The 15,942-nt window shown below is 38.6% G+C and overlaps 1 protein-coding gene across 4 annotated transcripts in view; it reads right to left on the reverse strand.

Moving 5' to 3' along the window:
* Window positions 1-15,942, reverse strand: part of qin (tudor domain-containing protein qin) — a 268,711-nt gene that overhangs the window by 41,219 nt on the left and 211,550 nt on the right. For all 4 annotated transcript variants that reach the window (XM_083141929.1, XM_083141928.1, XM_083141925.1 and 1 more), the window contains exon 11: window positions 3,258-3,419. In XM_083141929.1, coding sequence (XP_082998055.1) covers window positions 3,258-3,419 — 162 coding nt within the window. The remainder of the gene's footprint in view (window positions 1-3,257; window positions 3,420-15,942) is intronic.

A 15,942-nucleotide genomic window follows, 5' to 3' on the forward strand; every position in this document is an offset into this window, starting at 1 on the left:
CGTTTAATTCCTCTATTTCGCACCAGTTTATATAAAAAAAATTCGTTCTACATGCACATGACGTCACTGATACTGCATAAAATCACTAACTTCTCGGGTGTAACACATCTCTGCAATGTAAAAACTACGACAACGAGCAAATGAACTAGTTGATCAGGTTGCTTCTGAATAGGTTGCAAACGAAGGACTCAAATTCACAGAACGGGTTCATGGGGGGAACGAAGTAGTGAGTCCCTTTGTTTTTACTCAGCATCCGCACCCATCCAGTGTGACGTCAACCACAGCTAGAGTCGTTTTCACGTTCAGAAGACACAATGGGCTCTTATGGGCAATGCTTTTCTTATGGGAAATACGAGCACGCTGTTGTGAAATTTCTGGATTTAAAAATTTAGCTTAAGTAAAATCGGTACCTACAGTTTTGCAGGAAATTTTGTAGAGAATACGATGGTGAACACAAAAAACTGGTAACTTGCTTACATAATTTTAGATAAATTAAAAATGCAAATTTTCCGTGAAAACACAATTTTTACATTGTTTTCATTCCTAACATTGAAACATGCCGTAAAATTGAAGCATTCATTATTAAAAAAATTGACACTGTTTTTTTAATTGTCATAGGTGATGGTGGTACTCAGAATTTATCAATACTTTAAAGCATATTCGCATTAAAAAATATTCAAATAAAGTATGTGGAGATTTTTTATATTCGTGCAGTAGAAAATGTCGTCGCTTGCCATTTTTTGTTCTGTAATTCGAAGTAAAAACTTCCAGCGACAAAGTTGTGGAGAAAATAATGAAATTATTTTTTATAACCACTCAAAGGTTCCCAGAAATATTACTTCCATGCATTTGGAGTTTCTTTTTAACCCGAACCGCGCACGAAGTAAGGAGACGTTGTCTGGCCATCTTGAGCCGACTCACCGCAGCCTTCCGGCTATCACCACCAAGTTTTCGAGTTGTTATTTTATTTCCATTCAGTAAAAATATGAACTTCATGCAGTTTGTTATAATAGAATTGAAATTACTTAAATTTAATAATTGACAATTATTTCCAATGCTGCTGTTGTGAGCAACATTAGTGCTGTCGCAAATACACGTTGTTTTCATTTACATTACTGTCGACATTAATACTGAAATGAAGATCACCTTTCAGTTTCCAACGTACACATAAATTCATAGACACCATATTAACCTTTGAAAGGCTTTCCAACACGTGACAAAATATGGGGCTTCAAGATAGAAATATGACATGCCTTGCTTGAGTCATTCACGTCTCATCAGTTCACGTGGGCCATAACTAATTTGTTTGTTTGGGTTGCAACTTGAATTTAACCCATGTGCCAGGTTCCCCTTACTTGAGTGAGAGATCTACTTTGGTCTGTTTAGACTTTTTCCCTCTCCCGAAAAAGTGTTTTCAGTTGTGTGAGCTCTCAGTGATTTTTACTTTTTTAAGTGATTTCTGAAGTGTCAATTCGTGCATTACACTCGCGTGTGTAGTGATAGCAATGGATCATAGTAAAAAGGGTAACTGTAACGTTCACAGTATAATATTAATATTAATAATTACATATAATTATCATTATATATACAAAATATGTAACACCTTCATTGTGAAGGAAGGTCATCATTTCCCGGCGACATGAGCTAGCGCTGTATTGGCAACACTGTGCGGTTTCTCCATAAGCGCCGTTGTGTCTTCTGAACGTGAAAATGACTCTAGTTACGTGAAATTCTGCTCTTCAAGCTTTATTGCAGATCCAAAACCAATGAACTGTCCGAACACCAACCTGCTCCGCTTCACGGTATCAAAAGAGAACGGGTTCCGAACGGGTGCGTTCTTGAAGAAAGGAAATTTTCTCACCACACACAAAGCTAAAGCAACATTTTTTCTGCAAGAAATTCTGACGATGGCTGGTGCGTAGGTTTCGTCTTGAGTAGCTTGTTCTCTAAGGTAAAATCTCATGCCTCTCCAAATTCTGGTCTTGAACAGGTTCACAAGAACGAGTCGCAAAATGAACAGATCCAAAAACCTAGATCTGAGTGTGAATAAATATAGAATTGAAATGCAAAGGAACCATAATTGTGTACGTAACAGACTAGAAGTCATAATGACGAGAGGAAAAAGTTTCTGAACTGAATCTTTTGGGGGGACTGGAATCACAAGAACAAAATTCGGAAGTGGAAATGAACCATTCGTTCATTTTGTAATTGGTTCTCCTGCAACTCCAAAATGCATGTAAATTCCAGAAAATATGCAAAACTCCCTGACTAACCAAATTCCCTGACTTTTCCCTGTTTTCCAGGTTTTCCAGTCGCGTAGCAACCCTGAATACATGAAGACTCAGGGTTGAACTGTATTGAATAAGTAAGCTATATAATTAAAATCTATCAGCATTAATAATTATAGTGATGAGAAATACACATTCTTGCTGCACATTAGGATTAGGAATATGGCATTAACCCAACACACACGTTTATGCCTCCTGAAAAGAAGATGCCTTTCACATGTGTTGAAGAGTTGAGTGAGTGAGTGTGAGAGTGAGTGAGTGAAAGAGAGAGAAGCCATTAAAACCTGAGTGATGTATTTTTAAAAACTGGTTATAAAGGTAATATCATTAATTACAATATCATTTCTCTATTCTCCAGGTGAGGTTCAGAAATTTTCTAAAAAAAAGAAAGCATACAGTAATATCTTGCTGCATGAAACTTCTTTCTATTGAATCACAAATTGGTTATTTCATAAGAGATTGACTCTTTTCAGGTCTTTCATTGAAAAAACAGAATATGGCTATGCTTAAGAAATATGTGAAACCTATCAGCCTTTCACATTCCCACTACAAGGATCTCTCTTCTACAGAAGTTCCTTTACTATAGGCTCCCCCACTTATATAATAACCTGCCTGTAAATATTAGACATATTTTTTGTCAGAAGACAGTTTCCGACAATCGCTAAGAATGTACATGTAACATTTTTTTTTTCTCTGCCACCTTGTATTGTATTGTTTTGTTGTTGTTATTTTCTTGTTGAACAGTTTCAGCATAAAATGGTATATTATCACTGTATCTGGAACTTTAAGTAAATAAATCAACTACAAGACTGGAAATGTTGTTAGAAATGCAATGCAAATACTATAAAATCCAGACAAAGAAATAAAAAGAGACATGTATTACAATACCTAACATTTGAAAAAAATTCTGCAACATGCTTCTGGAGATGTAACTATAACTGGAAAATTACAGTCTATCGTGACCCTTACCTCTGAGCACAGTATCTGGGATCCCTGATCCTTCCGGCATGTGCGTGACATTTCGCTTAAAAGAGCTGCTCATTTCCTCAAGCTTTCTAATGTCTGAAATCCTTTGCACATAGAAGCTCCCAGGGTTCTTAATATGACTAACAATTACACTGTCGTTCATGCCTAGAACACAAAAAGTTAAGCAGTCTATTAATTCCTTAGTGTATCTCACAAGATAAATCAATTCTTCCAGAACCCTCTAACTCGACCAACTGTCTACATAGGAGATAGCAAATTGGCATATAGCAGATGGCATGAACAAGCCAAAATCATAAAATATGTAACCAAAATTGATTGATCGATTGTTTTGCTTTATTTTACTTCGCTTCTTGTGCCACTTTTGACATGATGAAACTGATGAATGGACACTCGCAAATATCCATGCCCAGGCTGGGATTCAAACCCAGGACCCCTGCTTTCGTAGTGTGATGTGCTAACACTCCTGCTTATACATGCAAAAAGGAACTGGGATAGCAGTATTCTTCTTTGGTAAATGCATGAACAATAGCTTGGTTTGTTAAAAGTATGGATCCTGTGATTCACGGCCTCTATCTTACCAGTCAGGGGTGCCCACAGGGGGATTTCATGGGAATTTTTGGGGGGGACAAAATTTGACTTGTTATTGATTTTTAGTTTTGGTTAATATGTTTAGTTTTTCTACCGATCTGTGGGTGATCACGGCGATAGAGTTGAAATGAAACACGACCTCTTATGCCTTTAGAATTGGTTTGGATGGAGGGGGGCATGGTATTCGCATTAATACAAGGTTGGTCGAGCAGAAAAACTGTGCAGAATAAGGTTGAATAACAATGGCAGTGAATAAAGTAAACATATATTGCTTAAATATGTCTGTATTATACAGTGGAGCAAACACAGGGGGTCATTGCCCCCTCAACCTTTGACGGAAATCAATTCTAGGTAGCAAGGGGGACAAACATTGACGACCAAGGGCACCTTCGGGGGGGGGGGGGGGGGGCACATAGGAGCAATTACCACCTTTGATTTCAAATTTTATGCAAATAAAAATTAATTTTGTAAAATTTTCTTGCTTGCTTCGCTCGCATTATCTGCTTTTCTCGTTTTCGTCAAGTTCAGAGCTGTAGCTAGGGGCGGCGGGAGTCGGCCATGGGTGCTGAATGATCTAAAAAAAAGTTGTATAAGAGAGAATGTCATGGCCTCTAGTGAAATTATTTGTGCCCTATTAAATCAATATTGTTTTCAATTGCAAAAATTGGATCTAAAAGTTTTCTTGCTCGCTTCGCTCGCATTCTGCTGGTTTTCTCTAATGTGATGTATTTAAATAATGTGTTGTATATTTGTATTGAACAAGCTTTGAATATGTACACAATTTAGTGTTAGCTTGTTGCATATGTATTTTCTACTTTATGTCGCTCCATGTTGCATATGTGTAAAACATATGTTGTACGTACATGAAAGTTACGAGTGTATCTTCGGAATGCATTTATTATTAGTTTTCTGCCATTCAAAAATACAGTTTCTGTGCTTGATTTCCATTATTAGCTAATGTGAAATTGACGGTGTTGAAAAAATATTTCAAATAGTTTGTTCCAAAAAAATGCTTTAGCACAGACTTCTACCCCCTTTTTGCATAATTTTATGAGGATAATAACTAGAGCCCGGAAGTTTGGCAAAATGCCTCTTTTTATCTACTGCATATATTGATAAAATTTTTCCGGATATACGTTTTTTATGTTGTTTCGAATGTTTTAGAAGCCTTTTCATTTTGCCAATTTGGGACCCCACTGCCTATTTTTATTATAATGCCTTTTTTGCCTTTTTCAATGAAATCTGAACATGTTTTTAAAAAAATGTGTAAATAAATTATTTTTCTCCCAAAAAACGTTGTTGGCATTTATTTTTCTTCCGTTTATTATGTCAATAATTTTCGCCTTATTTAAGTAATATTGAACTCACGTATGTTTCAACATTGCTGAAGGAGAAACGTGTGTTTAAAAAAAAATAGTATTTCATGCTGAGTTAAGATATTGCCTTTCCGTTAACATGTCCTTGTGAATGATTGACTGCTGAAAACCTGTTGCAGAACAACTGCACAATTACGTCATCAAGTCCAGAATCCGTGTCAGGAGGTTATTGACAAGAAACAGCACTAATGCCCAAGGGCCTTTGCATGGATTCCAAAATCAAGTTCTCTATCTTTAGTTTAGTTCTGCACTTTGGAAGGAAAGGATCGTGTAGTTGTCATCATGCCGAAATTTAGTGTGCTATTAAGTGGTAAGTTACATGGTTACGTGCATGAATTTGGTGAAAGCACATTTTTGACAGATGGTACTATTTATTCTTCTCTGCAAGATATGTGAAAAAACATTCAACCATGAGAAAAAATACTTTATATCTCAGCATGTGTCAACAACTAAACATAAATCTGCAGTTGCCAAAAAGGTTGGACAGAAGAAGATATCCCTAATTTCAACAGTGGGCACTTCATCCAACAGGCAATCTCAGTTTTCTCTTGAACTGTGCAAAGCTTTCATGGAAGCAGGAATACCTTTCTGGAAAGTGGAAAACAAGTCCCTGAGGAAATTCCTGGAGAAATAGACTAAAGAAACGGTGCCGTCGGAATCTACCCTGCGGAAAACATATTTAAGTGTCTGCTACGAAGAAGCTCTGCAAAGAATTTGTGCTGAAGTTGGTGGAAAGAAGATCTGGACTTCAATAGATGAAACTACTGACGCTATGGGACGCTACATAGCCAACGTCATCATATGAACTATGGAACCAACATGCGGAGAATCCTCGTCATTTCTTCTCACGTCAGAACAACTACAGAGAGCCAATGGTTCGTCAATAGCTCAGTTATTCTCAAATTCCCTACTTCTGCTCTGGCCAGATGGTGTACATCATGATGACATGTTACTTTTTATCAGTGATGCAGCTCCCTATATAAAGAAGGCTGCCATAGCATTGAAAATTCTCTTCCCGAACATGCTTCATATCACATGTGTAGCCCACGCAATGCACAGAATCGCCGAAAAAGTTAGTGTTGCACCCAGAAGTGGACAGGTTGATTTCGAACACAAAGAAGATATTTCTGAAATCTCCCTCTCGAACCCGAACATTTCAGGAAGTTGCACCTGAGCTTAGTTTACCGCTGCAACCAGTCTTGACGAGATGGGGAACCTGGATATCAGCAGCTATATATTATGCTAACCACCTTGAAAAAACCAGTGAGGTGATCGATGCTCTTCCAGAAAATGAAGCGGCTTCAATTCGTGAAGTGAAAAAACTCCTGTGATATTCAGAACTGAAGAATGAACCAGGGAGTCGTAATGTACCCAATTTGCGTTACACGGTACGTTCCATTTTGTAGGAGGAAGAGTATGGTTCCACTGCTGGTACCCATGTAACGTAACGAAATGCAATATGTTATAGACTGACGTTACAAGGAACGTAACAAAATGTATTGTGGTAGATATTAACGTTATAAAGGAACGGAACGAAATGAGCACATTGGAACATAACGTAATATGCAATATGGTATATACTACCGTTACAAGGAACGTAGTAACAAAATGCAATATGGTATATACTAGCGTTACAAAAAAACGTAACGAAATGCAACATGGTAGTAAATAACGGTACATAGGAACGTAATGAATGCAATCCTCCGTAACGGAACGAAGTGAAAGGCAATATGGTTAATTAACGTTACATAGGAATGTAACAAAATGTAAACCACTGTAGCGGAACGGAACAAAATGCAGTTGGGTACATACCATCTGCATAAGGAACGTAAATAAATTCAGTATGGTAGATGTTAACGTTACAAGGAAAGAACAATTCACAAATGTTAGCTGGTAACGTTATAGGCGCGTGACAAATATAATCTATTAAACATCAAGGAAGAAAAAGGAATAGCCAAAATCTCTTACCTTTCTTTTGAACATTGCGAAAAATAACTCAGTATATCGTATGGGATTAATGTGAAATAGCCGTTAAAAATATGGTTGTTTGTAAAAAAATGAATTTCAACCAGGGTTGTTAAAGGGTCAGGAATTTTAAATCAATTCAATTCCGGTTCAGCAGGGAATATTAGCAAGCATAAATGGATCTGGACCGTAAAGAGCCTTTTTATGTTTAAAATATTTCAATTCGTTCCAGGAACATTTTCTCCGGATCAATTGAAATACGGCACAGGGACCTTCTTTCCGGATCAATTTAAAGACTGTCTAAGTTCCATATTGAAATGAAAGAATACGCAACTTGGACCGAATTAAAACTGTGCGATAAAGAAGGTTCCGGTCTTGTTGCGGAACCCAATAGAACCCATTAGAATTTATGGGTTCGTGGACGTTTAACAACCCTGATTTGAAAATTACATTTTTGGCTCGAAATTGAATACAGCTTCCAACTAGTGTAGAAATGAGTAGTCATAGACGTGCGCACGGGGTGCAAAGGGGAGGGGGGCACATGCCCCACCCCATAATCATTGACGTCTGCCGATATTTTCGACGCAGGGACAAGCAAGGTATTTTTCCATGGGGCATATTAACCAGATAATAGTGTTGCCCCCTCAAGAAACACCACTTGAATTCGAAATTATCGCATTCCTGCATTCCCATTATAATAAATTAATGTACATTACTATGACTGGGATCAAATTATACGCGTGAAATATATACTTTTAGCTGACATTCGTTTTCTAAAGGGGAGATGTGGCCATCCTCGCCCCTTTCAGATTTCCATACTCCTATATTATTATACTTTAATCCAGAAATTTAGGGTTGAGGAATCTTATCGCCGGTTATTAAACGATATTATGCTCTTGAAGAAAATGAAGTATTTCGAAGCCGATGAAAGTTCACAAAGCAACAACGGCGGAAGAAGGTGCAGTGGCACAACCACAGAGGGCAGGGGAGATTAGCCCTCAAACTTGTACGGAAATCAATTCTAGGAGGTAAGGAAGGCAAACATTGGACTATAGAAAGAAAGGTTGCAGAATCTAAGAGTAGCAAGACAAAGGGATACTGAAGATGGATTTAGTTTTCACGTCTGTCGTGCACTATTTCTTCCAGACGGTCAAGAGCACCTGCAAGGAGGCACAGAGGGGCAATTGCCCCCTCTTGATTTCTATCTTTATACAAATATAAATAAAGTTATATAAACTTGGACAGTTGCTGCTGCTTACGGTGTACGTTTTGCCCGTGTAAGGTAATAAATAGATGTATTATTAATTTTTGAAACCCCACCGTTCATTTATAAACACACTGTATATGAGTCATTGTGAATTCGAGTCAATTAAAACATTTTGCGTTGTTGGGAGATTATCTATTAGGATAAAATTTGGACATAATGAATCTAAGTAGAGAAAATGCAACTTGGATATCAAAATTGCCATGTCCAACTGATCTCCGAAAGTAGTGTTTAGCACGTCACATTTCAAGTATATTGTAATAATCTTCAATTAAGCCAAACGTTAACGAACAAAACAACTTTTATTTAACTTATAACTTCATGTTATATGAAATACATTTAACAAAGACAAAAGACAATCTCTCTCCAACTCGACTTGCTCACAGTATCTCTTCCAAAATTTTTATCTTTCGTAACTTCTATCATATATGATTGATTAATTTGAGTCCACTTTATGCACAGTTAGGCTAATCGGGACTGGACCTACAGTTTAAATTGAAATCCCAATCACTTGTCTCTCCACCGGGTATCGAACCCGGGACCCCTTCATTACAAGGCGACGACGCTACCACTGCGCCATCGGGGAGGCCATTTCAAGTATAGTCCATGATTGTATCTAGTAGTATATGAACGAGATGTGTCCCTCCATTCAAACATTACGTGGCTTGTCCCTACCGAACGAAGTGTGTCACTTATAAATTAAGTTTCCGAAAGCAGGTATATTATGCATGAACAGAACAAAAAATACTCGTGAGAAATTACAAAAATTATAAGTAAGTTCGTGGCGGGAGTTATTGACGGTTTTCCCCACAACCTATCCGCTTTAGGTTTTGGGTTCGAGTCCTGGTCTGTAAATATCTTTTTTAGGTGTCTCTTCATTAATTTAATCTAATTATCATCCATCTTAATTATAAAAGTGACATAAAAGCGAAGCAAAATAAGAACAAATAAAAATAATTGCAAAATGATTACAATGTCAGAACTACATTTGAAAAATAAAATGCGAACAGAAGATTCATTTTCAAACAGGTATTTGGGTAGAATTGTGTAGACAGACAGCATGCTCCCGAAAGTTGCCAATCCACGTGTAGCATTACCTTCGATACTGGGGTTGTGCTTTTTCAGGAAAGTTTGCTCGACGCTCTTCAAGCGTCTTATCAAGAATGCCTCGGTGTTTGCAGCATTACCAACTTATTTTCCGTCGGGAAAATCTTTTTTCTCCTATTTGATCTGCGGTTGGCTCTACAATACATCATATTAAACGAGATACAACAACTGAATTACGGCGAAGTAGGTTAGAAATCCTGCGTGCTCAAGAGCAGCTTCGATAAGGCACCTGAATTGTTTCGAGCTGAACCAGGAAATGGGCGATGTTTATTCCCCAAGGCCATTCCGTAAAACTAATGCCACAAGAAGTTTTCTGTGTGGATTTGTGAGCATGAAATTGTAGGTTAATGATAGTGCTACAAGACGTCAAGTGGATTTATTTTTCTGTTTCGTTATTTTAGATAGCTTTCCTACCTATATAGTTTGAATAACTAATTAATCATTTGATGAGCAGACAAACACGAAGAAGCCGATCCCGTGGCAAATTGGTTAGCGTAATAAACTGCAAAGTCTAATGTCGGATTAGAGCCTGGACTAGAAAATATGTATGGGTTGGGTCATTGTCTTTATACCACTTCCATCACCTATCACATCCTTTATCATCGCGATTAACCGAAAGTGGTAGACGCGAAATAAAAATAGAACCTTTGCATGGAAGTCCGAAAGAGAGGCAAGGGAGGGGGGGGGGGGTGCACGACCCACCTGGAAAATGAAAGTCAACCAAAAACTATATATATATCACACAATTCCATTTCAGCTGCAATAATATATGTTAATTATTGCATGAACATAACTAGCTAACTAACTAACTCTCTAGCCTTCTTAAACCCGAAGGTTCATGGCTGCAGCAACACAGGCCTTCCATCTGTCCCTATCTTGAGCAAGTTCTATATACTCTTTTCCATCCCTACCGATTTCCTTTAGGTCTATCTCAACGTTGTCCCTCCATCTTCGTCTTGGCCTTCCTAAAGTTCTCTTACCATCAGGTTTCCCAACAAGAATCCTGTAAACTCCTCTTTCCTCTCCCATTCGTGCCACATGGCCTGCCCACCTAAGTCTTCTTGATTTAATTATTCTAATTGTCTCCTCATCCCTTTTAGGTCCAAATATTTTCCTAAGGATCTTATTTTCAAATAAGATGAATATGATAACTTCAAATTAAAGCAATGTTTTTTGAGGAGACAACACTGTTATGCACCTTGTTTGCCCCCCCCCCCCCCCCCGGAAAAACTACCTTGCTTGCCACTCTTTGGAAAAAACTCAACAAAGTGCATTGTGAGGGAAATGCGTTTCAAGTTGTCAGGCACAGTTCGAGCTCCACAAAAACTTGGTAACAGTAGATCGGAATGTTTCATGCGTGATTTTCAAAGATTTTATGGAGTTTGCACTGTGCCTGGCAACTTGAAACGCATTTCCATCACAATGCACTTTGTTGAGTTCGCCCTTCGTATCCGCAATGCCTCATATTTTCAATTACTTTGAAGCATTTTGGACCATTTTTTATTTTTATAAGCAACTGCATTAATTGATAGAATGATCTTAAACATGAAACTAATTGTTTCTTCCAATGATTAACTGTTTTCTTTGCCTTTCATTACGCTAGGTCACTCAGCCGCTATCTTCGTTGTGAGCCTAGATTAAGTTGTTGTTGTTGTTGTTTTATTGAGTTGGTGTTTTAAGTCCACTTTATGCACAGTAAGGCTAATCGGGACTGGACCTACAGTTTAAAGTGGGATCCGAACCACTTGTGCCTCCACCGGGTATCGAACCCGGGACCCCTCGATTACAAGGTAATGACGCTACCACTGCGCCATGGGGGAGGCCCCTAGATTAAGTGTGATTGGAGCTTATCCTATATGCTTTCTTCATACAGCATGGCTGTCGGCTACATGTTTGACATCTTAACGCAACTTCTTTCAAACATCGCTCATGAAATGTATTTCACCTATCGTCCTACGGGAATCAGAGGGACGTAACTACAAAAATGCCGTTTTCAGTTTCGTGAAAAAAAAATCCTCTGAAGAGTATTTGGAGTAAATCGACATTTTCCACTTCTAATGCTTATCTGTAAGGCGGAGTCACGTTTAAGAGTCATATTCCTAAGAATACATTATTTCCTCTCCTATTAATTTGATAAATTAGAGTTAAGTCGCTCTGGTTCTCACACACGCTTTCAGCTCCTATTTTCCAAAATTTGGCACGTTAGGTATTACGCCAGATGTGTCATTTGGGTACCCTACTACATTTTTATTATATGCCTGTGGAGATTCGAACAGTGTTCTCGGCTTGCGAGCTAGGTTATATCGGCGTTAGCGTCCAACGTTTGGAGCGCGTACATTCCTCTAAGCAGGATGCTCCAATGTATGCGCTCGAAACATTGGACGCTAACACCGATTTAAGCTGGCTCGCAAGCCGAGAACACTTCGACAGGAAAGCTACACTTTTTTACCCATGAAAGTTATTGTCCGTGGCCTGCAAGCAAGGTTCTTGCAACAAACTGCCTCGAGAGAATTATGCGTAGGCTATGTGTGACTTTTCTGTTTCTCAGACCACGTGTGACTACCTACAAATTATGTGAAACAATAACATAAACAACTTCCCATCTGAGTATGAGAAACCACTTGCATTCTAGCCGGGTTCGATTCCTGGTGGAGGCACAGTGATTCGAATTCCACTTTAAACTGTAGGCCCACTCCCAATTAGCCTATCTGTGCATACAAGTGAACTTAAAACAAGACAAACTTTCATTCTAACCTCAGTCACTTATGGGAGCTGCTTAGAAGTAGTAGTGTTGACTGCCATGACTAAAATTTCTGGATCCAAGTTCTCTTCGTCTCAACGATTTTATTTGTTGTCCCCTTTATGCACAGTAAGGCTAATCGGGACTGGACCTACAATTTAAAGTGGGATCCGAACCACTTGTGCCTCCACCGGGTATCGAACCCGGGACCCCTCTCTCGACGATTTGACTGAGTCTGCACTCCCTGCGCTGCACTCCGCTGTCTATGCAATGTAGTTTTAAAAGTTGTTAACTGAGGTATCCTAGTCACCAATTCCACCGCTGCCACCGGTTAGTCAAGGTGTGACTCATCATCAGCCAGGCTCGGACGAAACGCAACTCATTAAACCGTCGCGGACGAACTGTAGCATTTTTCTAGGAATTTCGCTTTCGGACGAAACGCTACTGAACCGTACAGCAGTCCCAGTGCCTGCTCCAAGTTGCACAGCTGCTTTCGGAGCTCTTGGTTTGGAAAGGGAGTGGGGATGAGGAAAGGGTCTTGATTTTTCATACTGAAGCTCGTTCATTTCGTTCTCCTATTTCTCTTGGTTGAATTTTCTGAGATACGGAATCTACCTCATTTTCCTTTTCATTACGTTTAATTGCGTCACCCACGGTACGCTTACATGTACTTAACATTTTCAATTTCCCTGTACCTGCACCCTTTGGTTAGGTAAAAATAAATAACTGCAGTTCGTCAAATGTTGTATTTTTGTTTTTGTTACCCATTTTTCTCGTACTTCAGTCAGGGGCAATGGAGCTACTGGTAACAGACGTAGTTAGGAAGTAGCATGAATTGTTTCTTCCCCGCACTGTAGTTGACCGATAAAAGAACTATGTAAAGTCTCGTTTCTATTACCACAAATTTTACCGCGCAACATGACACGCGGCATGCGACGCTGCATGTGCCAAGCATTTGTTGAAATGGAAACTGTCTGCAACATGCCGCGGCGCAAGTGCCGGGGACAAAATTGCCCCAAACGATTAAGACGCACAACGTGCGCGGCGACAATGGAAACAGCCTGCAGCAAGTTCCTGGGGCACGGGCATGCGCACTAGAGTAGAAACAGACGACGCGACTGCAATCTGTGGTCCAACAAGATTTAATAACAATGCAAAATCACTTACAGTCATTCTTACGAAGTTTTCGTATCCACTTTGAAGACGTAAGTCTCTCATCAACGAGTTATATGCTCCTTCCGAATTTCTTTTCGCTAGAAAACTTCTAATCCACCATCTAGGTTGTTTTCGCCTCTTTTTTTTTTTTTTTTTTTTAGAAATTCATGATACGCGCCTGCCATAACCACAAAACCCACCAAAGCTTTATTGTTCATCTTTACCCAAGTTAAATCACCACCAAATTATTACAATACAAGAGAAGAAACACTGACTACTCTAAAGCACTGCACAACGCTACACTGCGATCCTGCACTCCAGTGTTGTTGCGGACGTATTTTGAAGAAGTAGTTTTGAATTGGAAGCAGTACGAGTACACTAAATGACGCGCAACATGCGCCGGCACATGTTGCACCTCATGGATCTGGAACTTGTCAGAATGGAAACGTAGCTTAACAGAAACAGAAGGCTTTCACGATTTGTCTGAATATTAAAGTGATCTCTTCTTTCACACCCAAACATAAATAACTATTTTCAGATTTGAAACCGTAACAGGGGTGTAAGAGGTGACCTTCCACGTAGTACACCCAATCGTCAACTTCATTCCACGTAGTACACCCTGGACTGCTCTTTGCAGACTAACGAGGCTCTGGCGACTGACCCTATAGCCAGTATAATTCTGTGTGTTCTGTTTTTTGTCATGTGTGCTGAGTGCCCCTTTAGAGACTCAGCTTTTAACCTAACTCAGAATATTTTAATATTTCAGTTATTCGATATTACAGTTACGTTATTTGTTATGGTAAGGGGCTGGACCCCGTACAACGTGGCGGTTGCAAAATAGCCTAAGTGCTGACGCACCCAAAATTAAAAAAGAAAAAATGTAACGGGGAATATAGCTTTAATAAATGCCTATAAATATTTCACTATCGTTTATATTTATGTACATGTTATTAATTTTGAAATATTGTGAAGAAATGCAACAAAATGTACATCTTCGATTACTAATGTGAGCCACTGTACATGTTATGTTTATATTTCATGAACGATGCGACACCACAGGTCCCGATTTCAGATCCCAGCCTGTGTATTGTTTTCATTATTTTCTTCGTGATGTCCTTTCATCAATTTTGTCATTGCATCACCCATCCTCGTCTTCGCGATTAGCCAAAAGTGGCAGAAAACCAAAGTTAAATATAACAAATCAAAATCAAACATTACTTTGCAAGACAAGAATGGATAGGTTATTTTGAAGCTGCTGTTATTAAAAGCAAATTGTATGTAGCTTTCCTAGACAGAAGTTTCAAACACAGAAACTGATTGATTGGATAAGGGCTGTGGATTCCTACTCGAGCAGAAAATATATATCTTTCAATTTATTACGTACAACAATAGCAGACTGATTTCCCGCTAAATCAAAGAAAACTTCCATTCACGGTTACAAATTGACGTGTTGAATGACCTTAACTACAGACTTCTCTCACTCCAATTCTGATTAATAGAACAGCACACCACAACGTGGGTCATTAAATATTTCCAACTTACTCTCGAGTTCCTCAACTAAAAATAAATCGACTGCGAGACAAAAACTCCTCTGCGATAACTATATACCACGTTATATGCAGAGTATATGTAAGTTGAAATTCCATCATAATAATTTGAATTCTTCAAGTAGTAGCTACAAATATAATTTTTCATGCATATTTTCTTAGCAAAATATGAAGTTTCTCACTTCACAAGGATAACATATATATAGTATTTCACAAGAGTTTTTAGTTCGAGCTAGTCGTAGGCCTAATATGAATATAAACGTCACTTCATTACTTAGTTTAAAAAAGTGCCAGGCAATCAAAATTCGAGGGTATGCCTGAAATTATTTGTAGTATCTCATGTAGCAAGGGGGCTTTTTTAAGTAGTAATAGTAGAAACGTAATTATACTGCATGTTGCAACTGAAATCCTAGCCTCGAAGACCGAAGTCGTTGGGTGGTCCACTCATACACTCGGTACCAAACATTTCAAGTTCGAGTAGACACCTGGGCATGGCTGGTTTTTTTTTGTAAGCATCCCTTCATAGATTTAATATGATCATCATTCATCTTCATCGTCGCGATTATCTACAAGTGGCAGAAAAGAGATATAAAACAAGAATAATGTATAACAAACAAAAGAGGATAAAAGGATGAACTGAGTTAATGATAGGAAGTTTTATAACATTACTGTTTCTTGAAGAATCCTGTCCTTTGTTCCGATTGTATTTCTCAGTCACACGTTGCTCAATGTTCACGTCGACTGTCGTCCTTACGTACTTGAAAATTACTTTCATGTCTGCCTATGCTCTTCTTTCAAACGTGGTAGGTGGGCGCTCTGTCTGTTTCTACACCAAAAAGTTTAATGAACCTCCTGTCCAAGAAGACAAGAATTACTGAAAGTAATTTTCAAAATTGTAAGCGGATGAGGGCCCTTGTAAATGATA

The sequence above is a fragment of the Lepisma saccharinum genome, chromosome 20 (genome assembly GCF_977018435.1).
Source record: "Lepisma saccharinum chromosome 20, izLepSacc3.1, whole genome shotgun sequence".
Lineage (NCBI taxonomy): Eukaryota > Metazoa > Arthropoda > Insecta > Zygentoma > Lepismatidae > Lepisma > Lepisma saccharinum.